We start from the raw sequence: 25852 nt of genomic DNA on the forward strand, positions 1-25852 counted from the left end.
AATAATGGTGCCCATCTCATAGAGTTGTTACACTTATTAAGTGAATTAATACATGTGGAGAACTTAGAACATAGCCAGACATAGTTGTTTATTACGATTAGATATTATGGGAAAGGGGAGGTTCTTGCCTTGGGCAACTCAGTGGAAATGATGCCATTTATCGAGATGATATGAACCTCGCCTCACCCTGAGCCTGCCCTGCACCCCAAAGGCTTCTCCAAGCTCAGGGAGTGGTGGACAAAGACTGACTCTCAGTGGGCCTGGCTGCAGGACCGATGAGCATGCCGGGAGGCCAGTCTGGCTCCTGGCCCAGCCTTGGGCAGCTGGCCTCGGTTTCTGTTCAAAAAGGACTTTGTGTGACAGCTGCTCCCTCCCCCAACCCCTGCTCATACCATCCCCCCCACAGGCGGCCTGCTGCAGGAGGGACCAGAGTGCTCATGGCATGTCCTGCTTCCTAGCCCTGCCCAGTGCCCTCGCCAGGTCACAGCCAGGCCTCCTGGGGCTTAGAGGCCTTTGCACTGGGACTGGACTCCCACCTGCTGGTTCTGAAGGGCTGGAAGCAGATCCCAGTGCTTGCTCTGAGCTTGACCACTTGGTGTCCTCACTGCAGGTTTCTCCCGCTGCAAAACTGCCCATATAATTAGACTCTAGTCTGATGGCTTGACTACACACGACAGCCCCTGCCTACCTTCCTGATGTCAGCTCTTAACCTCTATCCCCTCATGGGCTCCCCTCCAGTCCCACTGGCCCCTTAATGTTCCTCAACCACACGACTCATTTGCACCCCAGGACCTTTGCATCTGCTTTCTCTCTGCCAAATGCTCTTGCCTGAGATCTCTGTGTCCTTACCCTCAGGTCTCGGCTCCAAGGTCACGTCCTCAGAGAGACCATCCCTGACCACCCTGTCTAAAGTAGCATCCGCCCTTCACAGTCACTCTCCCTCTTATCACCCCACTTATTTCCTTTACACCATACCTACCCCCCAAGTTATCCTGTTCATTTGTTTGTTTATTGGTATCTCTGTTACTAGAATGTAAGCTCCACAAGGGCAGGGACCATACCTGTCTTATCCATTGCTGTTCTAAGCATCTAGAAAAGTCCTAGTACATAACATGATCGTTTAATAAATATTTGTTGGACAAGACCTACAATATGGGCTGTTTTGAGGACTGATGACATGATGGATGGCAAGTACCTGGCAGAGGGCTGATACAGACCAAGTGTTAAAGCCAGCAGCCTATGTCAACCTCACCACTTTTCTTGTTATTATAATTTTACTGTCTCATAGAAAAAGGTCTTATTCTGACACCTTCATTTATATCTCTTTTAATCTCTACCCACAATAAACTTATCTACAAATATATTCAGTGATACAAGCTTGGTATTAAATCAGGGTGGAACAGACCCTATAGGCAAGTAGAAACGTGTGTATTCTCCTGAATCCCTCACTTCCTGCTGGAGAGTTATCTTATTATTATTATTGTTGCTGTTGTTGTTATTTTATTGACGAGGTAGACTGATGAAGTAAGAGCCAGATCCTGGGCTCAAAATTCCAAACTTAATTGACTTATCTGGGCAAATCACAACTTCTTTGTGCCTCAGTTTCTTCAACCATAAAATATAGATAATTATACTACTTACTTCATGGAGTTGTTTCGAAGATTAATAAGTTAACATTGACAAAATACTTGGAAGAGTGTCCAGCACAGAGTGAGCACTATATTAAGTGTTCGTTAAGTTACATAAATAATAATAAGCCCTGTTCAGTACTTACTATATAGAGGGATCGTTTCTACCTGTACTCATTTAAGCCTCACCACAACCCCTTGAAGAAATCAAGGAACAGAGATGTTCATTAATTTGCCCAATGCCACACAGCTTGTAAGTATTACAGTGGTTCGAATGTTCACACATGTGCGTAAAGTCTTCCTCCTTTCCTTTAATCAAATTGACTAGCTTTCTCTACCTAAGAATTCTTACATGGAGTTGTACACACACAGCTGAGCCTATTGTGTTTTATGAGGCTTTTAAAGAGATTTTCAAGGGTTTTCTATTGAGATTTCAATTTTTTAAAAAAGAATTATTTATTATTTATTTATGGCTGCATTGGGTCTTCATGGCTGCGTTGGGTCTTCATTGCTGCGCGCGGGCTTTCTCTAGTTGCGGCGAGCGGGGGCTACTCTTCGTTGCGGTGCACGGGCTTCTCATTGCGGTGGCTTCCCTTGTTGCGGAGCCGGGCTCTAGGCGCGCGGGCTCAGTAGTCGTGGCTCACAGGCTCTAGAGCGCAGGCTCAGTAGTTGTGGCTGGCAGCTCTAGAGCGCAGGCTCAGTAGCTGTGGCGCACGGACTTAAGTTGCTCCGTGGCATGTGGGATCTTCCCGGACCAGGGATCGAACCCATGTCCCCTGCATTGGCAGGCGGATTCTTATCCACTGCGCCACGAGGGAAGTCCCAGAGGTTTTAACTTTAAACATTCCACTTGTACCATAACACCCTCCTTTAAGATCTGACCCTACTATATGTCAGAGAGATCAGGGAGAGAGGACCTCGTGGAACTGGGAAAGGAGGAGGAAGAGGGGGCAGCTCAGCCTCCCCCTCCCCCCTGTGATGTGGCCTCAGGTACCTCTTGGCATCTGTGGGGGCTATAAGGAGCACAGTTTGACAATCAGAGCCTGGGACAATTTCTGAGTGTTCCGCCACCTCTGACATCTCGTGACTTGATGCCACTAATGGCAGCTGGCATGTTTTGGGCACTTGCCCGGTGCCCAAGCACTTTTCTAAGTGCTTTACAGATTAGCTCCTTTTCTCCCGACAATAACCCTCTGGGACAGGGACTGGTACATCTCAGTTTACAGAAAAGGAAGTGAGGCACAGAGAGGTTAAGTTACTTGCCCAGGATGACACAGCTAGAACGGATTAAGGTGGGGGGACAAACTTAATCTGATTCCAGAGCCCTTGTCCTCACCCCCTGGGCCTGCTGCCTCTGACCTTGCCCGCTGTTGGCCCTGAAGTCCCTGGGAAAACCATGTGGCCGTGTGTTTCCAAGGAAACAGAGCTTCCGATTCCAAGGGAATGGGAAAGGGCAGGTGAAGCCCGTTCGAGTCCCCTTGAGAGCAGCTGGGGGATCTCCTCTCTCTGGAAGCTGCCAGGCCTCCCTCCGGCTGCGGAAGCTGAGCCAGGGCCCTGAGTGGCTGCTGGGACGCTGGCTGGAAGCCTGGCACCCAGAGGCCCGGCTACAGGGAAGTTCTTGGCTCCTCATTCATCCAATTCATTAATATTCCCTCTCTCCAGCCGCTCTCCATTTAACTGCACACACGCTGTCGGTCTCTTTGCCAGAGCTGTGGCCTCTGGGAAAAACTAGTGGACCCATTTTTCCCTGCAGCATTCCCTGGGCCAGAGGAGGGGCTGGGGCTCGACTCTGCCATATACTATAATTTCTAAGCTATCAAACAGTGCAGATGTGAAAGCAGCACCTTAATTTTATAAGGTCTCTTCTAGGGAAAACTAGCATGTATTATTCATTCCTTGAAGGTAACTTTTAAGTCATATTGTACCGACAAATGTATTATTTTATTTATGTAAAAACAGAATACTGCATTCTAGAATCCACTATGAAAGTTTAAGTTCTGGAATAAGCAGCAAATTTTCTATTAAACACAAAAGAGCATAAATTGTCTCTGATAAACCGAAGTTTGTTGGTACCAAAAGATACTGCGTAGACATACAAGTGTATGTCTACCATAAAAGGGCTATGGTAGACATACACTTGATTCTAAATGTTAAGGGTCTAATCCAACTCTGCCCTTGATCTGCTCCTAAGCCTACAGCTTTGTTATCTTTGTTAAGAAAATGACCTACAGGCAGCGCCCTTGCAGCTTTAATGAGATATTGCTGCATGGCACCACCAGGGGGCAGCATCGAGCACAATTTTACATCAGTTTTTCCTCTTTGGGGTCTTAATGAAGGTGCATTGGATTCCGGGTTGTTAAGGATACATTTGAAGTGGTGAGGACAGAGGTGGGGGAGGGTATCATTATTAAATACTCGTAAGTACAGTAATTCCTGGAGAACTCAGCAGAGAGAGAGCTCAGAGGTAATTCTGCAGCGTTGATGGCAGGTGTAGTCTGGAGCCAGGGAGGAGACAATCTACCTTGTCTTTTCTCTGTCCTGGAGGGCAGTGGTCCGCTCTGGGCACTGCCTTTCATTAAGAGGTGCAGTGACAGTCTGGTGTATCCAGTGGAGGGTGCCCAGTGACAAGGAACTTTGCAGGAGAATGTTAGTTTACTGACATACATGGCCCTGAGTGCAAAATACATCTTAGTCACTATTTTGGGGACCTTGAGCAAGTCACAAAAGCTTTGCCAAGTTAGGGTTCCTTCTCTGTAACACAGGGAGGAAAGCTTACCTTGCTGGATGGTTGGGAAGAGTCAGGGAGGTAATGCAGGCAGGTGCCTGGCACCCTGTAAAGCCTCAATAATGGTGATTCTTATAATGAATAATATGTTAATAATGTTAGTGTTTGTGGTACCACCATTGTAATACTCATTATAAATATCTTTATTATTGATAATCCTATTCATTGTGTTGTACTTGATATATATCTGACACATTTCCTATTATATATGATATATATCATATCTTGTATATATTATATATTTGGTATGTATTAATACATAATAATTATAAAATTAATAATGAATATTTTGTATAAATGTGTTAATATTTTTGTAATTAATAACCATCACTGGAGGAATGAGAAGATTTAGCATGGAGGGTCCAGTTCCCCTCTCCCACTCAAGTTTAGGGGTCCCACAACCAAATGGATTATTTGGAGAACCAAATGGATTATTTGAGGATCCAGGGGTTTGGGCCCTGGGCCTGTAGAGTATGGAGTCCAGAGCAGCTCAGGAAGCAGAGAAGCTGACTGAAGTCCAGGCTGGAATATGTGACCTTGAGCAGGTGACTTACCCTCTCTGAACTTCAGTCAACCCGTATGTGAAAGGGTGTAGTTGTCATCGCTGTGGCCGACCCTAACCTTCCCCCCTTGGCCCAGGCTCGGGGTTGGGGGCAGCTGTTGGAGGGCGGGGGGTGAAAAGGTGTCCTTGCTTCCTCCCCTCTGCAGGAGTCCGGGCTATCCGCATGGATTGGTGGGCAGCTGCACCCCCTGGAGAAGGTGCCGCCAGTGCTGGCCGTGCTGATCATCACTGTGGTTGTCGCCTTCTTCACAGAGTTTGCCAGCAACACGGCCACTATCATCATCTTTCTGCCTGTCCTGGCGGAACTGGTGAGGGTCCATATAGGGTCCTGGGGCGGGAGGGAAACACCTCTCCCCAACACACGTTCAGAAATCTCTTTCTCGCTCCTGGGTGCTCCACCAGGAGCCACAGCTGGTCATCGCTCTCGTCCAAAATGCATGATAGTGTCAGAACCATGATTTTTTTTTAAAAAAGAATACTGTTTTTTTCTTTAAGAAATGCATAAACGGGCTTCCCTGGTGGCACAGTGGTTGGGAGTCCGCCTGCCAATGCAGGGGACGTGGGTTCGTGCCCTGGTCCGGGAGGATCCCACATGCCGCGGAGTGGCTGGCTCCATGAGCCATGGCCGCTGAGCCTGCGTGTCCGGAGCCTGTGCTCCACAACGGGAGAGGCCACAACAGTGAGAGGCCCGCGTACCGCAAAAAAAAAAAAAAAAAAAAAAAGAAATGCATAAACAGAGTAAATATTTTCCAAATGCACCAAATTTCCTCCTTTGGGAAAAGTAACCCATGGTGACATGGAGAGTTTTCTAGGAAAATAGGAATTGCCAAATATGGATTAAGAAGAAGTAGAAAATCTGAGTGGACAAATAACCTTAGGAGAAATTCTAATGGTAGGCAAAGCTCTAGCCTCCCTCTAAAGCAGGGTTTCTCAGCACTATTGACATTTTGGGCCAGAGAATTCTGTTATGTGAAGCTGTCCTGTGAATTGTAGGATGTTTAGCAGCATCCCTGTTCTCTACCTGCTGGATACCAAAGGCATCCCCCCTAAATTGTGACAATCCAAAATGTCTCTAGACATTGCCAAATGTCCCCTGGGGAGACAGAATTATCCCCGGTTGAGAATCACTGCTCTAAAAATCACTAGCCCCAGAGGGATGTCTGAGGTGAGAGCTTGCAAACCTGCAAGGAACAGATAGTCCCCAGTTATCCCAAGTGTTCCAGAGCACAGAAAGATCGAGAAAGCTGTTCAATCAAGGTACAAGGTTAGCAAAACCCTGACACCAAAAACAGAAGGAGAGCAAAGGAAAAGAAAGCTATAACTCAATGTCACATGTAAACAAGGATGCGAATAACAAAATGGACCCACGATCATATGAATTCTACTAGAAATTTCAAAACTGATTAACAGACACTCAGTATAGTTTTATATTTAAATAGACTAAAGAAGACCAGACCATATGATTATCTCAATATAGACCAAAATGATCAAATTAAATCAATGTTGTAAGTATATGCTTTGTATGCAAACAGTGATATGCCAGGCACACTATCTGAATCACTTTTTGCTTTTTATTAATTTATGCATCAATTTATAATGGATATCACACTGTATTAGCACACACAGATACACTTTATTCTTCCTCAATGACTAGAGAATATTCCATTATGAATCCATAGTTTAAGCAATCTTCTACTGATGAACACAGAGGTGGTTTCCAGCCTCTGCTATTTCCCAACAGTGCTGCCTTGGCCTCTCCTTCTCTGAGCACCGTTTTATATGTAGATACATCTAGATCTCCAGAACCGAGATCCCTGGGTGAAAGAGCATGTGCATTTACAATTTTGTAAGAGATGGACAGATGGCCCTCCCAAGTGTGGGCCTGCCATTTCCACTGCCACCAGCAGTGTGGGGTAGGGGTCCCCATAGCCTTGCTAAGTGTGATTGGATTTAATCACACCCTTCCCCAGGATCTGATGGATCTGGCAATTGAGAGAGATGGGGGTGCTCTGGGGGAGGGGAGGGAGAGCAGACCCAGTCAGGTCTGCAGGGGCAGCTTTTGCTGAAGAAGATACTAGCAAATGATTTATTCTTCTAAACGTTGCTTATCATCAAAATCAAAACATTTTACATGCAAGGGGGTGATCTTAGTGCTTTTTGAGAAAACGTATGTGCTTTGTTTTACAAAAATTCCCTAGAGGGGCCAAAAATCCTCATCTTAAAATAAAATGCTGGGCTTCCCTGGTGGCGCAGTGGTTGAGAGTCCGCCTGCCAATGCAGGGGACACGGGTTCGTGCCCCGGTCCGGGAAGATCCCACATGCCGTGGAGTGGCTGGGCCCGTGAGCCGTGGCCTCTGGGCCTGTGCATCCGGAGCCTGTGCTCCACAACGGGAGAGGCCACAGCAGTGAGAGGCCCACGTACCGCTAAATAAAACAAACAAACAAACAAATAAATAAAATGCTGGCAAAGTGATCAACATGAGTCACAGATGGACATGTCATTTGGGGGAGGTGATGAACCGGTGGTCTGCTAACTGAGGCCAACCCACAGATACCTTTGATCCACACAGTCTTAGAAATTTGTAAATGAGTGCCGAGGGGTGCTACCTTGAGCTCTCTTTATCTCTGAAATCCAGTGAGGCCCCAACAAAAGGTACCCAGAGGCCAGCTGTTTGGGTTGTTAGGCTGAGAGAAGGACCAGGCCGGGGACTTGAGGGTTTTTAGAGCCGCGATTCTCAAGGTGTGGTCCCTGGACCAGCATCAGTACCACCTGGGGGCTTGTTAGAAATGCAAATTCTTGGGGCCCCCTGCCCTAGACCTGCTGACTCAGCAACTCTGCAAGAGGTGGCGCGAGCGCTCTGGGTTTTAACGAGCCCTCCAGGTGATTCTGATACGCACTCAAGTTGGAAGAGGGAGTGTTCTAGAATAATCCCCCCAGCGCATCCTCCCTGATGAACCTGCGTGTGCTTGGAATGTCGCTAACCTAGGAATGTTCTCTCCATATCTCCCTCGGTCTGGTTCTCTTCCTGTCTGTCTGTCTCTACTTCTGCCTCTGTGTCCGTTCTGGCCGCATTTCTCTCTGTGTGTCTTTAAATCCGTCTTCCCGTTTGTTTCTCTCGTTCTCTCTCACTCGCCAATCTCTCTCCATGCATCTCTGTCTCTCCACCTGTCTCCATCTCCCGTGTGGTTTCTCTGTGTTTCTCGGTCTCGGTCTCTCCTGCCCCTGCTGGGCCCAGGCCATCCGTCTGAGGGTGCACCCCCTTTATTTGATGATCCCCGGCACAGTCGGCTGCTCCTATGCCTTTATGCTTCCAGTCTCGACACCCCCCAACTCAATCGCCTTCGCCTCTGGACACTTGCTGGTCAAAGACATGGTGAGTCTGGGCATTTTCTAGCAGAGGTCTGGGGAGGTGGGTGGATGCCAGGGGTGGGCAAGGCATCAAGGCAGGACTTGTGCTTCCCCCAACATCCCGCAATTTCTGAATAGGTCCTTCCGAGTGGGACCAGAAATATACCTTTTAGCAAACACTCTGAGATGATTCTTATGCTTAGGCAACTTCAGGAAGCACTGCCTCAGCGACTACTTTCCAGAGTTTGCTTCAGAGATGAGGGGCTTCCCCTCTCTCTGGGCACCGCCCCGTCTTCTGATTTGTTTGGCCAAGCGCTCTGTGCCCGGTGGCAGCGTCTCTAGGAGAGGAGCAGTGGACCACACCTGGGACTTAGGGCCAGGCCTCGGTGCCCAGCCTGCTGGAGAGGAGACAGAGGCCGAGGGTCGTGGCAGTGGCGGGGGACCTCCAGCTTTCGGCAGGGACCCCCGCCCCACCCCGGGCTCCCCTGCCGAACCGGCTCCTGCCCCCTCCTCCGCCTGCTTCCTGCCGCCCTTCCCCCTCCACTGGCTGCCTGGGGTGTCTGCACCGTGGGTGCTCAGGAACCTAAGCTTCGGGGTCCTAAGCTGGTGCAACTGAGAAGGGGGAATCTGCTTAACCAGTCCTCAACCCACGCAGGCTCTCCAGGCACAGAGTTCCCCCAGGACAAATGGAGACCGTGAGAGGCAGAAAGAGATCACAGAGCAGAGACAGCAGGGACCCAGGCAGGCAGACGTTCATCCACTGTGGGTTCATTCGCTGCACAGATATTTGCTGAGCCCATTCCATGTTCTGGGCCGGGGGTTGAGCAGTGTAGGGGAGACACAGGCCTGCCTCTAAGGAGGTTGCCTTCTATGAGGGAGACAGGAAATGAAAAAGAGGGTATGTTTACTGATCAAAGCAGATTATTTTCAGGTTGTGTGATCCTGGGTGAGCCAAATTCTCTGAGCCTCATTTTCCTCTTCTGTAAAATGGGAATAATGATGATGATGATAACAGCCCTCACAGGGCTGCTTTCAGGGTAAAGTACATAGCTCTGTGATGACTGCATGGCATAGTGCCTGGCACCTAGAAACCACTCAGTGAATGGGGACACTTTCAGCTCCTTGAGGGTCAGCCTAAGGCGTGTAAAGATGGAAGGGTCTTGGGTATCGACCAACCTCGGTTTGTGTCTGGCTCCATCACTTCCCAGCTGTGCAGTCTTGGGTGAAGGACTTTCTGACTCTGAGCCTGGGCTTTTCCATCTGTATAATGGGCCTCGAGCAGACCCCTCCCTCACCCTGGGCTCTGAGCCTGGGCTTTTCCATCTGTATAATGGGCCTCGAGCAGACCCCTCCCTCACTCTGGGCTCTGAGCCTGGGCTTTTCCATCTGTATAATGGGCCTCGAGGAGGCCCCTCCCTCACTCTGGGCTCCGTTGCAGGTGCGGACGGGACTCCTGATGAATGTGATGGGCGTCCTGCTGCTCAGCTTGGCCATGAACACTTGGGCACAGACCATCTTCCAGCTGGGCACCTTCCCGGACTGGGCCAACATCCACCTAACCAATATCACAGCACTGCCATCCACCTTGGCCAATGACACATTTCAGACCCTCTGAGTCCCCCTCAGGTACTGTCTCTGGGCTGGGCCCTCCCAGAAGTTCGCGCTATCATCTGCTGCCAGGACCCTACAGGATGATCAAGCAATTCTTCTCTGTGATCCAGTACGCAGCAAGCAAGGGTGACTTCCAGTGGTCCACTTGGGTCCATAGTCTCGTTATCTAGGATACCTTCTCCTCTGTCATGCAGTTCAGGGTGCAGCTACCTCCCAGATCTGCTGCCTGAGCAACAGGCTCCTTTATCTCTGAGCTGTTCTGTGGTTAGGATGCAAGAAAGCCCAATTTCAGCAACAATAAGCAAATCTGGAATGGCGTTTGTCTTGAATAGGTAGGGTGGGAAGCACAGCTAGTATCCCTCACTGACTACACAAGTTACCATCTGGAGAGACCGTCTTGCCTTTAGGGATCGCCTTCCTTCAAGAGACTTTGGGGCTGCTGGGTCCCAGTCCAGCTGTTCCAGCTGTTCACAGCTGGTGTGTGCTCTGCTTGGTGGGGGCCAATTCTCTGCCAGTTATTCAAATATCACCCCTGCTGATACCCAGCAGCCAGGGGTATTTTCAATCCCTGGAGACAGGGGGAGGGACAGATGACATCCTGAGGACATAGAGATCGTGCAAAGCCTCCTTGCTGCTTCTCCGGGCTCCCGAGCGCACAAGGGGAGTTCTAGACCTTTCTACTGAAGCTTATTAGGATTTTCCTGTTCAGTCTGATTGGGTGTGGCCACAGTTTCAGGGTCAGGCCAAGTCTGGGCCATGCCCTCTCACAGGTGACCCGTGGCCCCTCCAGCCAGGCCCCTTCCACATGTGGCCCGCAGGGGCCTTCGTGGCTGCAGGCTTCTTCTTGTTCCAGGAGCTGGTCTTTACCTCCCCACCCCGACCCGAAGCGGTAAGCATGTTTGATTAGCAAAGGCCACATTTTTCAGGGGTGAGAGAAAAGTCAAAAGATAAATTGGGGCCTTGTAAGAGGTAAATGTCTCAGGCAGGGAAACACCATAATCCTCTTCTACAGACGAGGACAAATTAAGACTTCCCCTGAGCCAGTGGCTGGTGGGGCCTGTCCTAGAGGATCTGATCCCTCCTTGCTTCAAGTAGGAACATCTCGAAAAGGCACCGGCTGAGGGGCCCAGAAAGCTCACATCCCCGGCTTCCTACGCCTCTGAGGGATGAGGTTCCCCAAGCAGCTCGGGCTGGGAAGCAGCACCCAGGGACTGAACTTGTTCTTGAAACAGCACAAGTGAGTCATGGATGTTCCCCTGGGAGCAGTGGGGAGGAGGGAGAATGGGCTCCTTGTCCTTCCCGTGGGGTTACTTCAACATTTAGTCACAGTTACAGCCCGTTGGGGTGGGGCGTGCACTCCTATTGGATGGGGCAGTGGAGAAATTGATTCACAGAGAAACCCAAGGGGCTTATAACCGGATGAATCGTGATTTCAAATACTTCTGATTGAAAATTCTATAAAATAAAGAATGTTAATCAACCCTGGGCCTGGAGATTATTTGCCTTTGTGGCCATAAAAGAGCTTCAAAGCCCTAAGTTCTGGAACTGGGGGTTTCACAGAATTGACCTCACTTCCTTACTGCTCTCCCCTCTCCACTCTACTCCAGCCACATACTCAAACTCTCCTGCCTCAGGGCCTTTGCACATGCTCTTTCCGTTACCTAGAACACTTTGCTCCCAAATATATGCTTGTTTCTCACTTTATTCAGGTCTCTGCTCAAATGTCACCTCCCCAGAGAAGCTTCCCTGACCATCAGGTCTAAAATATCACCCTCATTACTTTTTATCCCCTTATCCTGCTATATTTTTCTCCTTAATATTTAGTCAGGACACTGTATTACTTACTTTCTTGTTTTTTAACTTTCTCTCCCTCTAGAAAATAAACCTATGAGAATACAAACTTTATTTTGTTCAGTGTTGTAAGTCCAGTTCCTAGAATCGTTTCTGGTACATAGTAGTAGATGCTTAGTAAACATTTGATAAGTAAATCTATACCAGAATTTATGAGAAAGCAAACTCACTCTTCAATCTGGGGTCTGTTTAGCTCATTTCTTTATTCACTCATTCTTCCATTTATTCATTCAACAGTATTTATTTAGAATCTGTTACGTGCTAGTTCACTGTCCCGAGCCACATGGAAATTAGCCCAGGAGACAGGCAGTAGGCAGGTAAACAAATAGGTAAAGTGACTCTGGGTCATAACGTGGGCTAAGAAGAAAATGAAACTGGCCAATGTGAGAAACCTACTCAGAGGCTATGATAGCCAGGGTGGTCAGGGAGGACTTCTCTGAGGAGGCGGCCCTGGGCTGAGACCAGTAGGAGTCAGCCATGTGCTCAAGGTGGTGTGGGAGGAAAGGAGATGGCAGGGGTGGTACAGACTCATTAGAAATTTACCAAGGACTCATCTGGAATACACAAGGAATACCCAGATGCCAGAAGAGACAAAAACAAAACACTTACCTGAGGCTGCATAACGAATCACCCCAAAGTTCAGGGCCTTAAAACACAACACATAGGGCCTCCCTGGTGGCGCAAGTGGTTAAGAGTCCGCCTGCCGATGCAGGGGATACGGGTTCGTGCCCCGGTCTGGGAGGATCCCATATGCCGCGGAGCGGCTGGGCCCGTGAGCCATGGCCGCTGGGCCTGCGCGTCTGGAGCCTGTGCTCCGCAACGGGAGAGGCCACAACAGTGAGAGGCCCACATACCGCAAAAAAAAAAAAAAAAAAAAAAAAAAAAACACAACACATTTCTGCACTTGGTCAGAGTTCTGCAGGCCTGGTTTTGTCTCTGCTGTACATGGTGTGGCTGGGGCCACTCAGCTGGGGGTTTAGCTGGTGCTGGAAAGTCCATGATGGCTGTGGACCCTCCAGGGTCACGTGGCTTCTCCAGGAGTCCAGCCTGGACCTCTGTACATGGCAGTGGGCTTCTCAGAAGGCAAAAGCAGAAGTTACAAGTCCCCTTAAGGCGTGGGCTTGGGAGTCCAAGAACGTCAATTCTGCCACATTCTGTTGGTCACATCAGGGCACAGGGTTAGCCTGGTTCAAGGGGAGGGAAATAATTCCGCCCCTTGATGGGAGGAGTGTCATCCACATACAGGGCAGAAGATGGCTAGCCACCAACTTTGGAAGCCTTCCACCATAACATCCAAGAGAAAATTGGGTGAAAGTTACGAATATGCCGTTCTAAAAAGGGATATGTAAGTGGCCAGCGGGTTTATAAAGAGATGCTCAGACCACTTGTAATCAGGTAAGTGCAAGTTAAACCAAGGTTCAACAACATGCCAATCAGACTGGCAAAAACTAGAAAAGTGGACAGTGAGTGATGGTGAAATGGGAGGGCACAGAAACCCTTGTTTTCTATTGGCGAGACAACAAACTATTACCATCAGCCTGGCAAGCAACTTGGCAGTAATCGGGGATTCATTGTCTGCGTTCCCTATGGCCCATCCTGTTCTTGGGCTTATATCCCAGCAAAATTATCCCATGGGTCCCTAAGGAGACAATGTAGGAAGATATTCATGCCACAGTTGTTTGAGGTACCAAGGAGCCGGAGGCCACCGAGATGACCATCACTGGGGAAGAGGGGCATTTAAATAAAACACGGAGGAAGCACCCCGCGGAAACATGGCCACAAGCAGACGTGATGAAATGTGGAGTGATAGCATGAACACAGACAGACTCCGGCACAAACGTCAAATAGAAGTGCAGGATCATGTGGGCAGAGGAATGGAAGCTGTGGTGGTAAATGGGGGGGAAAGGTGAATAAAACTCACTGAGCGAATAGTTCAGTAAGCCGCATTGGACAGCTGGCTCCACCCATAACATCTGTATGACCTTAAGCAGGCCCTTTACTGTTTGGACTTTGGTTTCCCCATCTGAGAGATGAGGGTCTAGTTACAAGGTGTGGGCAGGTGGTCGCTTATGGAAACCACAAGAGAAAGCATAGACCCTGGTGGTGAGAGGGAGGGCTAGGCATGGAGAAGCACCTCTCAGCCCGGGGTCTGTGGGACAGCTGCTGAGCTGGAGCCGACAACTTTAGTCCAGGGACACATCCAGCCCTTGATGACGTCACAGGGAAGTAGCTGTCCTGGATCTTCCTCCCCTCTCTCTCTCTCAGCTCTCCTGCTGGGGCTCCCCAAGGGGCAAGCACAGCTGTATTGGTGAGGGTTCTCCAGAGAAACAGAACCAACAAGATGTGTACGTATGGGAAGAGTTGCAGTTCAAGCCCAAAGGCAGCCTGCTAGCAGAGTTCTCTCTTGCTCAGGCGAAGCCGGCCTTTTGTTCTATTCAGGCCTTCAACTGATTAAACGAGGCCCACCACATTATGGAGAGCAATTGGCTTTATTAAAACTCCATTGATTTAAATGTAAATCTCATCTGGAAACACCCTCACAGAAAGATCCAGAATAATGTTTGATCAAATATCTGGATACCATGGCCCAACCAAGTTGACACATAAAATTAACCGTCATACCAACAGAAGCCAGAATGTAAGGGAGTCCTTTGATGCAGCCAATCCAGGTCCTCCTTTATAATTTTTTGTATTAATTACATGTTAAAAGGATAATATTTTGGATGTATTAGGTAGAATAAAATATTTTATTAAAATTATTTTCACTTTTTTAATGTGACCACTAAATATTTAAAACTTTTCTGTGTGACTCACATCATTTCTCTCAGAGAGCACTGCCTATTGGATGAGACTCTAGCCACCTTTCCACATTCTGAAGCCAACTGGATGGTGGCAACAGTCTACCCCCACAAGCTGTAAAATTCAATGACTCTAATATTCTATGGACCTCTGATTGTGGTTCTAGAACTGAAGACTTACCACTTCCTCTTCATGTTCTGTCTTATGGCTCTGAATCCTCCACCCAGAATTCCCCTCAGCAAAGCTCTTTCTATTTTTGATGATTCAGACACTCCTTCCGGATGTTGTGGGCTTAGGCTCAGGCCAGCCTTATATAGGCAGAAGTGACTGCCTGTATGTGCTGAGAAAAACCAAAAATATCTTCTGCCCTTTCCCTCCCTGTGCTCACATCCTCCCAGATCTTATGCATCCACTAGATGTCCTGGGGGAATGACCAACATGTTCCTTAACCAATCAGCTCCCTCGTGCTAGTGCAGTAACTAGGCAAATGCCAGTGTTTTCCAAGACTTTTCCCTCCTACCAGCACAATGCCCTGAAGTTTCCTGTGTGATGGGACCCAGGCCATGGGATCTGGTCCAGTGGGCATCATAGAGGCCTGTATGATCTGGTCTGAGAAGCCTGGGGCTCACTCAGGCCAAGCTATCAGTCCAGGTTGGAAAGAGCTGGCCTGGAGCATTTATATATTGTTTACTGGGCACTGAACATACATTATCACATTGAATTCTCAACCCTAAGAAGCACGTACTAGTATTCTCCTCATTATAGCAGAGTACATCCAAGTTCAGAGAGGGACAGTGTCTTTCCCAAGGTCATACAGCACAGTAAGTGGCATAGCTGGCATTTGAGTGAAGGTCTGCCACCTCCACCCCAGGGACCCTGAAGATCAGAGGAACAGCTAGACTGCTCCCTGCATCAGTCCTACTGAGGCCTCTGTCAGAACTTGTAAACTGGTGGCCTTCGTGCTGGCTTTGGCCCACAGACCTACCAAGATCGGCCTGCACAATGGTCTTTCACTTTTTAAAAATCCTGGCCTTTGAAACTTGGAGGCTTCTACATAAAATTGGGAATGACTGGCATCTTTGGAAAAACTGGCCACCCTGGTAATGTTGGGCCTCATTTTCGAGGGGCTTCAACCCTTAGCTAGAGCAGAGTAGAAGCTACCCTTTTCGAAGGGCCTCCACACGGCAGTTCACCGCCGTTTCCACCGGGCCCTCCGCTCCTTACCTTAGGTGGCCCCTGCAGGTGCCTGCATTTCCCGCTCTTGGTCTACTCTGTGCGCCCAGTTCTTTGCAGACTTGACAGTGGCCTGGCTTCCTAGAGGGGCTTGTGATCCAGGAAGGGTGTTAAGCCCTCTGAGGACTACGGATGTCTCATCCAATTGTGTGACTATGAGAATGCCACTTCCCTTATCTGGGCCATGGAACACGCTCCTTCAGGCCTGAGCAAGTGACCCAGGCAATGTCCTTAGAAAGGAAATGACAGGGAGTCTGGAATACTGCCTAACTGTGCCCCCCGCCCCAGTCCATCCTGTAGGGTGGGGGGCTGGGGGCTCAGGAGAGGCCTCCTGGCGGAGGTAGTCCTGCTGGCAGTGATGGGGCACAGAGACACTGGAGTGTAGCGGGGAGGAGGGTCTGCTTTCCAGGAAGGGAAGGCTTTCAGGACAGCCCAGAAGTGTACCTGCAGGGCAGTGACCGGCAGAGCCCACAAACAGAGAATTCACTTTCCCTGAGTGCCTGCTCTTGGCAGTGCCAGATGCATCCCAAGGTCAACATGAATCTTGAGAATTCTTCCCTCCCCACCAGTAGGGCCCAGTGGCTGACCAGTAAACTCTGGAGCAAGGATGCTGACTATAAATCGTGGCTCTACCTGTTACTAACTGAGCGGCTGGGTTAAGGGACTTAAGTCTCTGGATCTCAGTTTTCTGAACTGAAGAATGGAAATAACAGTCCCTGCCGCAAAGGGTTGTTGGAAAAAAAAGATTCAGTGAACGCCAATAGAAGCTATGTAGCAGCGTGCCTGATACTTAACAAGTGCTCGATAAATGTTAACTGTTCTTATCCTTACGCTCTTTTAAGAGGAGAAAACTGAGACAGAGAGGCGAGATCACCTGCCCAAGGTCACACAGCTAGGGAGGGACAGAACTGTGATTGGAAGACAGGTCCATGTTGGGATAAAGACAGGAAGGGAGCTGAGAGGGAGACCAGAGTCCCTGACGATTGGAAAGAGTCATAGCAGAGGTCCAATTGTCTCCTGTGGGTTTCCACCCCCTAAGAGTTAGAGATCAGGCTCTTCTGGGGGCACATAACTATGCAGGGGGAGGGAACATGAAGCTGAGCTGAGTTCTAGCCCCAGCACTACCGCTAATGAGCTGTATGGCTCCTCTGAGCCTCAGTTTCCTCCTCTGTAAAATGGGACTAATTCTACCTTCCTGCTATCAGGATTAGAGACTTTGCTTGGAAAAGGCCTTTTCTCTCCTCCCACACCTTCCACTGGCTCCTGCCTGCCGGAAGAGGATGAGTCAGCTTGCCCAACCCCCTGGGAGGTGGGCCCAGGCAGGGCGGGACAAGGCCACCAGAGGCACTTAATTCAGGGCAGAAAAGCAGAAGTGACAGTTCTGGTCACTTCTGGAGGACGGAATTCCCCCCACTTCCTCTCCACTTACCTTCGCTGCCTGTGCCCGCCTGCCCAGATCCACTGCTGTTCAGGGAGCATGAGGGCCCCCCGGGAGATAGCTGAGCATCTCGTCAGGACCGGGTAGGTCTGGGGACTTGGACACTGGGGGCCACAGGCAAGAAAACAGTCAGTGGTCAGGCCTGATGGGTATGAGCTAGGTCTCAGTCTCTGCCATTCCCTGGCTGTGTGACCTTGGGTAAATCCTCACCTCTTTGAGCCTCAGTTTCCCCATCTGTGAAATGGGAGTAATAATAATGTCTACGAGACTGTTGTGAGCATTGAATGAGAAAACGCACGCTTAGGGCTTGCCATCGTGCTCGGCTCAGAGTAAGCACCCAACGAATGGCAGCTGGTTCCTTAGCATTTACAACATTCAGCACAGACCTTGGCACCCAATATGACTTAGAATTGGTTTTCCATTCCAATATCATTCAAATGATTAGCTATCATTTTAACAGCTACCATGTTTCAAATATGAAGTATACAGTAGAAGGGAGTTTAGTCCCAAATTCAAATGTCAGCGGGACTGGGAAGACCATAATTCATCACCTCTAACCTCAAGTGGGTCCTCAATGCCGCCCAGCATGTGTATAACTTCCTGAGTTCATTTACTCTCCCACTTTCCTGGCCACCTATGTTATAGCTTCTTCTTCACCTTCAAATTTCCATCATCTCCTCTAGCATCCTCACCATCAGTGCTGATCTGCCTTCCTGCTACCCTGAACAAACAGAAGCAAACATGCTACAGTACACAGATATTTATGGAGCACCCACAATACATCAGACACTATTCTAGGTACTTAGGATTTATCAGTGATCAAAAGAGACAAAGTCCCTGCCCTGGTGGAATTGAGGCTCTAGTGACAGGTATTAGCTGACATGGTACTTCGTATGTGCCATGACCCTATGAGGTACCACTTTTATGCACCATTTTACAGATGAGAAAACTGAGGCACAAAGAGGTTAATAAGCTTGACCAAGGTCACACAGATGGTGAGTGATGAAGCAGAGATTTGAACCCAAGCAGTCTGGAGGTCACGCCCTTAACTATTGCTCTGTTCTGTGTATACTGGTTGATACCGGTACGTAAGTACGCACACCTTACCTGTCCATTCACCATCACCTGTAACCATTTCCTGTGCCTTCCCACCTGCTACTAAGGATGAACAGCCCCTGCTCCTTTCTAAGACCAGCCCCAGCTTCCATGCTCTCAATCTCACCCATGCCATTCACTGAAGAACATCACACCAGTGAGCCTCCCTTCATCAATGTCTCCCCTCTTGATTGGATCCCCCATCTGCAAACATGCTCAAGTTCCTCCATCTTAAATGAACTTGGCTCCATTTCCCATATCAACTACTACACCATTTCTCTGCACCTTTACTGCAAAAATGACCTGAAACTGTTGTCTGCACTCGTGCCTCATGTTCTTCTCCATCCAGCCTCCCTTGGGTCCACTCTAGTGAACAAGCCACCCAGCTGCCCTTGTGCAGGTCACCAGTGACTTCCACGTGGCTAAATCCAATGGTCATTGCTCAGCTCTCATCTTTCTTGACGCATCAGTAGCACTTGACACGTTTGCTCACTCCCTTCGTCTTGAAACATTTCATTGACTTGGCTTCCCAAGCTCCACAGTGCCTGGTTTCTTGGTCTCCTGTGCTGGTTCCTCCTCATCTCCCAACCTGTGAACCATGGAGTGCCACTAAGCTCTGTCCTCGGAGCTCTCTCCTTCTCGTCAGCACACTGTCTTAAGGAATCTCATCTACCCCATGGCTTTAAATACCGTCTATCAATCCACAACTCCCAGCTTTATATCTCCAGCCTGCTCTCTCCTCTGAATTCCAGATTGTTTCCAATCACACATTCAGCAGCTCTGCCAAATGGCAAAATTGACACCTCAAATTTCTGACTGCCAGCTGAATTCTTCCTCTCCTTCCTCCACTCAAACCTGTTTCAACCACAGATTTCCCATCTCAGGAAACAACACCTCAGTGCTTTCAGCTGCTCAGACACAAAACCTCATTGTCATCCTGAACCTCCCTCTTTCTCTCACACTCACAACCAATCAGTCTGCCAATCATGTTGGCTCTTCCAGCAAAATGTATCCAGAGCCCAACCTCTTCTTACTATTCCTATGCTATCACTCTTCCATGGAAGCTCTATGAGGCCAGGAATTCTCCTCTGTTTTATCCATTCCTGTTTCTCCAACGGCTAGCACATAATAGTTGCTTAATAAATACTTGTTGAATGAATAAATAAGACTACAATAGAGGAGGAAAGTTCCTCAGAGATCAACTGGTCCACTCTTCCCATCCTCTAAATTATAGAGGAGACACTGAGATCCATAAAGAAGGAGTGTCCAGGGTCACACTGAGCTGACCAAGACTATGAATTCAAGTGAAAAAGCATCTGTCCCCATTTCTCTCTCTCTCATCCTCTCTCTTTCATTTGTGCTTCTCTCTCCATGACTCTTTCATTCCCTTGCACTAGTTGCCCTCACAAGACACACGCAGCCCAGGTATTCATCCTCTCATCCTCAGGAACTGCATGGAAACTAGTTCTTCCCTGACAACTCAGTGAGAATAATCCTAGGGAAGGCTCTGATTGGCTCAGTTTAGGTCATGTGGGTTTGGGGTGGGTTACTCTGATTGGCCCACCTGGGAGGAGTGCCCACCACTGTGGCTAAAGGGGTGGAGCCTGTTGGCAGTTGACGAGTTTGTAGGGCAGGGGCATTGGGCAGACACACAATGCCCCAACCCTCCTGATAGAGGCTCCCCCTATTTCCTTGTGTGCAGGTGGAGATTCTGGTACCTGGGGCTCCACAAGGCCCTTGCCCTGCTGCAGGCCGCCTGGGTTGCCTTCTCCCAGCCTGTCCCAGCCAGCTGTGGCCAGCTGCTGACCCAGCTCCTCCTGTGTGGTTCCCTGGCCATTGCTGCCGCGGGTCTGACCTACCATGGGCTGGTGTCCCTGCTGCTTTATCCTCTAGGGCCCTCGGCCATGGTGGCCACTGTCTGTGGCCTCCTGGCCTTCCTGGGCCTGGGACTGGTGCCCCCTGCCCGCTGTCTGTTTGCACTCAGCGTGCCCACCCTGGGCACGGAGCAGGGCCGCCGCCTGCTCCTATCCTGGAGTACCGCCACCCTGGCCATTGTCGTGGTCCCCAACATCTTGGCCAACATGCACGCGGCTGGGCAGGTGCTGAGGTGTGTCACGGAGGGCTCCCTGGAGAGTCTGCTCAACACCACTCACCAGCTGCACAGAGCCTCCCAGGCTCTGGGCCCTTACGGCCAAGCAGGCAGCCAGGGCCTGACGCTCCAGGCCCAGGGCGATGGCTCCTCCTTCCGGCTCCACATGTTCAGGGTCACTCAGCAGGTCCTGGAGGACTTCTCCAGCCTGGAGTCCTTGGCCCAGGTGGCAGCACTGGGGACCCAGCGGGCAGTCACGGGGCTCTTTTTGCTGGGCCTCCTGGTGGATTCAGCCTGGTACCTCCATCAATACCTGACTGACCTGCAGTTTGATAACATCTATGCTACCTGGCAGCTGGCTCAGCAGCTGGCAGAGGTTGGGGCCACGCACCTGGTGGCCTCCCCACCAGCCTGGCTGCTGTGGGCAGCCCGGCCAAGGCTGTCCCAGGGGGAGCTGCTGAGTTGTCTCCTAAGGCTGGGGCTGCTTACCCTGCTCCTGATGGCCACAGCTGTGACAGTGGCCATGGACCACGTGGCCTTTCTCCTGGCGCAGGCAGCCGTGGGCTGGGCTCAGGAGCTTCCCGCTGTGCCCGTCACGCTCACCATCAAATATGATGTAAGTGCCGTGACAGGAAGGTGCGAATAGAGTCATTTCCTTGAGGGAAAGGATAGGGTTTGTTAAACCCTTGACTCAAAATTGAATTTTACTTGCTTTCAAGTCGTGGTCCTTGGATACGCTGTGGGATCCAGGGGCTTTGGCAGATGAACCATGTAATTCTCACGACAGCCTGAGGCAGTGGCTTCTGTTTTCACCCCTTATCACAGGTGAGGATACTGATACCCAGAGATATTAAAATAATTTGCCCCCAAGGCCACTCTTCACACGTCGCAGCATATCCCAGCCTCGTTTTTCTCACTCGTACAAACTGGATCAATCCTCCTTACCCTGCAAGGTTACTGTGAGTCTTAAAATGTGGTAGAAGTATCTAGTCGGCTCCATGCCACATGGGAGATGTTTAATAAATAGTGACTATTATTAATAGCTCACATCTGTAGATAACAGACTGGAGGAAGCCTTAGGAACAGCCCACGGGCCAATCCTGCCAGCTTCCTGTTTTTATAAATTGAGTTTTATTGGACTCAAATTAGCCATGACTTTGTCTACATATTGTCTGTGGCTGCTCTACAAAGTTGAATGATTGCAACAGGGATTGTATGGCCTGCAAAGCCTAAAATATTTACTATTTTAATGGTAATATATATTTACCATCTATTTACTGTTGGAAAAAAGTATGATCTCATCAAGTTTTGGGGGTTTTAATCTTTTCTTTGGCCACAAATCTTTTTCTTTTTAATGGTGAGATCTCACACAAAAGTCCATTGCGTAAAACATGCCAAAGTGTCAGACCCTGAGTTAATAATATTAATAACTAATATTTGCTGAGCACTTATTATATATCGACTAGGAAAGTGTTCTTCAAACTGAATGAAATCAATTTAATCAATTTAGGGGGTCATGGTCGCTGTTTTTTTTTTAATGGATAGAATAGGCTAGAAATGTATTTCAGAGTATATCATAGGTGATGGGGGATGTATTGTTCTATGAAAATTTTCTTCATAAAATGCATTTCTTACTGTCAGTCACAGTAAAGAAACATGTCAGGCAATGTGCTAAGTGTGTCACCTGATTTTCTGTACTTCATCAAATCTAAGATGCATTTTCTGCAAGTCACATCATCATTCTATGCATCGTTAGATAAGAAAAGGCTGCCACTTAAACCATGACACAATGCCTTCTTATCATGTAGAATTTTAATTATATTCATATAAAACAGTTCACTGATCATTTAACATAGATTTATTTTATCATTTTTCTCATGGATAACAAGAAAAATAGTGAAGTAATTTTGTGAAGCTTTTCCTAAAACCTCCCATTCAAGCCTGACTCTTTGGAATGGCTCTGGCTGAGTTGTCAGTGTCTGGTTTTTCACCTGGTCCTGTTCTCTGTGCCTTCGAGAGAGAGCACTGGTGATGCTCCACTATGTTTCCCAGCATTTTCTTCCAGACTGTGGACACTCAGTCCACAGGTTTTGCTGCTGGCACCCTCTGACCAGAAAGCATGTTACCAGTCATATTGATTTGAAGACACACCTTCATCACAAAGATGTGAAAATGTGGAAAAAAAAAAAAGAATCCCAGAACTGATGAAATAAAATAGTTCATTTAATTGCCACTGTGATCCTGTAAGACAGGAATTACTATCACCACTGACTTACCGATGGAGACACCGGGGCTCAGAGAAGTTAGTGAACTTGCCCCAATTCATCCAGCCTGTAATTGCAGTACCACGGCTGCACTGTGACTCTGGTGGGCCCTTCTGTGGATGCCTTTCTCCAGAAAAAATATTAATGATTGCATTGGTATAATGACAAATATATTAATATTATATGGTAAAACATATTCTTCAACTTAAAAGTTTGGTTTTTAATTCTCATTTTAAAAGAAAATAAAACATTTTCATAGGCCCCTAAAAGTACTGTGGGTCCCCAGCACTGTGCTTTATGGGGAAGATGTCCGTGGGCAGAGCCAGGATCCAATCCAAGAAGTCCGGTGTCGAAGTTCAAACGGTTAACCTCTGACCTCCCTGCTTCTCTAGACCCCATCCTTCTCGTTCCAACATGCCCCATGGAAACTGTAGGGCCTAATACTTAGGAGCAGGATATTGGGACCCACCCTTGCTGGGACTGACTCCTGGGTGGGCTGCATGTAACCAATGGTGTGACCATAGATTCCCGTCTTTTTTTTGTGTGTGTGTGGTACACGGGCCTCTCGCTGCTGTGGCCTCTCCCGTTGCAGAGCACAGGCTCCGGACGTGCAGGCTCAGCGGCCATGGCTCACGGGCCCAGCTGCTCCGCGGCATGTGGGATCCTCCCGGACGGGGGCACGAACATGTGTCCCCTGCATCGGCAGGTGGACTCTCAACCACTGCGCCACAAGGGAAGCCCAGGTTCCTGGCTTTTAAATGAGGCTCCTCATGGACTCATCCTCATAAAATTGTGCTTACTTGATGGACTAGAACATCTGAAGTTTCACTAAGGGCTCAGAAAAGAGTAAATGCCCTTAAGCATGAATTGGTTTTCTCTAAAGCGTTCCCTGCAAAAGTAATAACAATATAAATAGCATTTGTATGGTGCTTTTCATTCGTCAAAAAGCCTGTTTCAGATTCCTGATCTCAGTTGACCCTCGTCAAAACGGGCAGATTTTGTGCCCATTTTGCAGATGAGGACAGGGAAAGTTGGACCCATCCAGACCCACAAGCATCCGGATGTGGTGGGGGGCAGGGAACGGCTGGGGTGTCTGTCTGCTGACTTGGCCTTTTTCTCCTTTTTGAAGGCTGCATACACCATCCTGGGCTTCATCCCTTTCCTCTTCAACCAGCCGCCTCCGGAGAGCCCCTTCCTCTCTGCCCACAACTCCTTCCAGTGGGAGCTGCGCTTCGTCACCCCTGGCTGCCCGCTGCTGCCCCCCCGGCGCCCGCACACAGCTGCCCACCTGGCTGCAGGCGCCCTGCAGCTCGTCGCTTGCTCCACGGTCCTCCTGGAGACCTACGCCCGTCGCCTGAGGCACAGCATCGCTGCCTCCTTCTTCACGACCCAGGAGGCAAGGAGGGTCCGCCACCTTCATGCCCGGCTCCAGCGAAGATATGACAGGCACCGAGGCCAGCAGCTGGCCCCGGGCACTCCACAGGGCTCCTGAAACCTGGGCGGGCTGCAAGCACTTAGAACGGCTAGACAGACCTGCTGGATACCTGGCAGGACAGAGAGCAGTGGCGCCTAGAGGAAAGCGCTTTGGAGTTGCCCAGACCTGAGTGGTAACCTTGGCCCTTCTGCGAGCTCCCCTGTGTGACCTCGGGTAGGTCACTTCACCTCTCTGAGCCTTGGTTTCTATATCTGCATAAGGACTGCGTAACAACAATTAGTGTGACCTACTTTGCACACGGGAATGTGTTAAGGGTGGAATATTGGGCAGGAAAGGCCTAGATAAACAGAAAAGGACGATGCGAAGTGAAGACAGGGTTCCTCCGGCCGGCGCCAGGTGTCTGTCCAGGCTTCCGTCTGCATAGGCTGCTGTACCTGGTAGATGGAGACTTTGCACCCTGACTGTGTGTAAACGCCCCTGGAACTTATTTATATGTTTCTGAATCTTCTGAACTTATTTATAGTCATTAAAATTTTCTTGATTTTATAAATAAATGTATTTATTAAATTCTAAATTAGATTGTTATTCCTTTGCTTCAAATTCCTTCAGGGTTTTCCCATCTAGGGTTGCCAAGTTTAGCAAATAAAAATACAGGCCACCTGGTCCAATTTGAATTTCAGATAAACAATGAATATGGGTTTGGTATAAGTATGTCCCGAGGCTACTTACACGAAACCCATATTTGTTGTTTATCTGAAATTCAAATTGATGGGTAATCCGTATTTTATGGCAACTCCATCCCTATGGAAGTTACAATAAAATCGCACCTCCTTACCCTGTGGGCTTGGTGTTCCCTGTTTTTCCCTCCAGGTCGTTCTCTGCCTTTCTCTCACCTGCTCTCTTTCCCAGGAGTCTGACATTTGTGGTTCTATCACCCTGGTTCCCTTGACCTCTGACTCCTGGTTGGGCTCAGCCAATGGGAGGCACTGGCAGGTGATTTAAAGTGGGAAGGGAGAGAGCGGTCAGGCTGTTCATCCCTGTGGCTTTCTGGGCACTTATTTGGCAAAGGCCACGTTCCACGCTCTGGGTGACCTTGCTCCCACTGCTACGGTTCCCCCTCCGATCCAGAGAGGCACAGCTTCCATCTACCAGGTACAGGTCTCTGGGGGTGTCACTATCATTCCCTTAACCAAGTCCCCACCTCTTTGCCTTCATTAAGTTCTCTTTAGGGAATTCCCTGGCGGTCCAGTGGTTAAGACTCCGTGCTTCCACTGCAGGGGGGCGCAGGTTCAATCCCTGGTCAGGGAACTAAGATCCTGCATGCTGTAAGGCCAAAAGAAAAAAAAAAAAAAACCTGTCTGTCGTTATCCCTTTGAGAGCTCTTTCCTGGGTCACAACACCTTGACTGAGCCAGCCTCTTCCTCCCTCGCTATGCCCTGGCCGCATGGACTTAAGCTCCTCAGAGGCTGGTTTGCACCTCGGGGCAATGGCCTTGCTATTCCCACATCCTGGGACACTCTTCCTTCAAGTCTCGGCATGGCCGGCTTCTTTGCATCATTTGGGCATTAGCTCAAATGTCACCTCCTCAGAGAAGCCTTCCCTGATTATTCTACCTAAAACTGTCCCATCCCACCTAGTTCTACTCTATCACAGGAGTCAGCAAGCTCCAATCTGTGGGCCAAATCGGGCTTGTTTCCATGAATAGAGTTTTAT

General features: G+C 49.1%; 2 protein-coding genes across 4 annotated transcripts in view; both read left to right on the forward strand.

Annotated features, from left to right (window-relative positions):
* The window catches only part of SLC13A3 (solute carrier family 13 member 3), a 47607-nt gene extending 36304 nt beyond the window's left edge, over positions 1-11303 (forward strand). For all 3 annotated transcript variants that reach the window (XM_060078032.1, XM_060078030.1, XM_060078031.1), the window contains 3 exons: positions 5122-5283; positions 8212-8349; positions 9763-11303. In XM_060078032.1, the coding sequence (XP_059934015.1) occupies positions 5122-5283; positions 8212-8349; positions 9763-9939 (477 nt within the window). In that variant the 3' untranslated portion in view covers positions 9940-11303. The remainder of the gene's footprint in view (positions 1-5121; positions 5284-8211; positions 8350-9762) is intronic.
* Positions 11304-17295: 5992 nt separating this feature from the next.
* Positions 17296-24612, forward strand: OCSTAMP (osteoclast stimulatory transmembrane protein). Its single transcript, XM_060079162.1, is given in 4 exon segments — positions 17296-17339; positions 20054-21056; positions 23834-24334; positions 24337-24612. Coding segments are annotated over 4 exon segments (1692 nt in total). The 3' UTR covers positions 24481-24612.
* The last annotated feature ends 1240 nt before the right edge of the window (positions 24613-25852 follow it).

This window comes from Mesoplodon densirostris, chromosome 16 (genome assembly GCF_025265405.1).
Source record: "Mesoplodon densirostris isolate mMesDen1 chromosome 16, mMesDen1 primary haplotype, whole genome shotgun sequence".
NCBI lineage: Eukaryota > Metazoa > Chordata > Mammalia > Artiodactyla > Ziphiidae > Mesoplodon > Mesoplodon densirostris.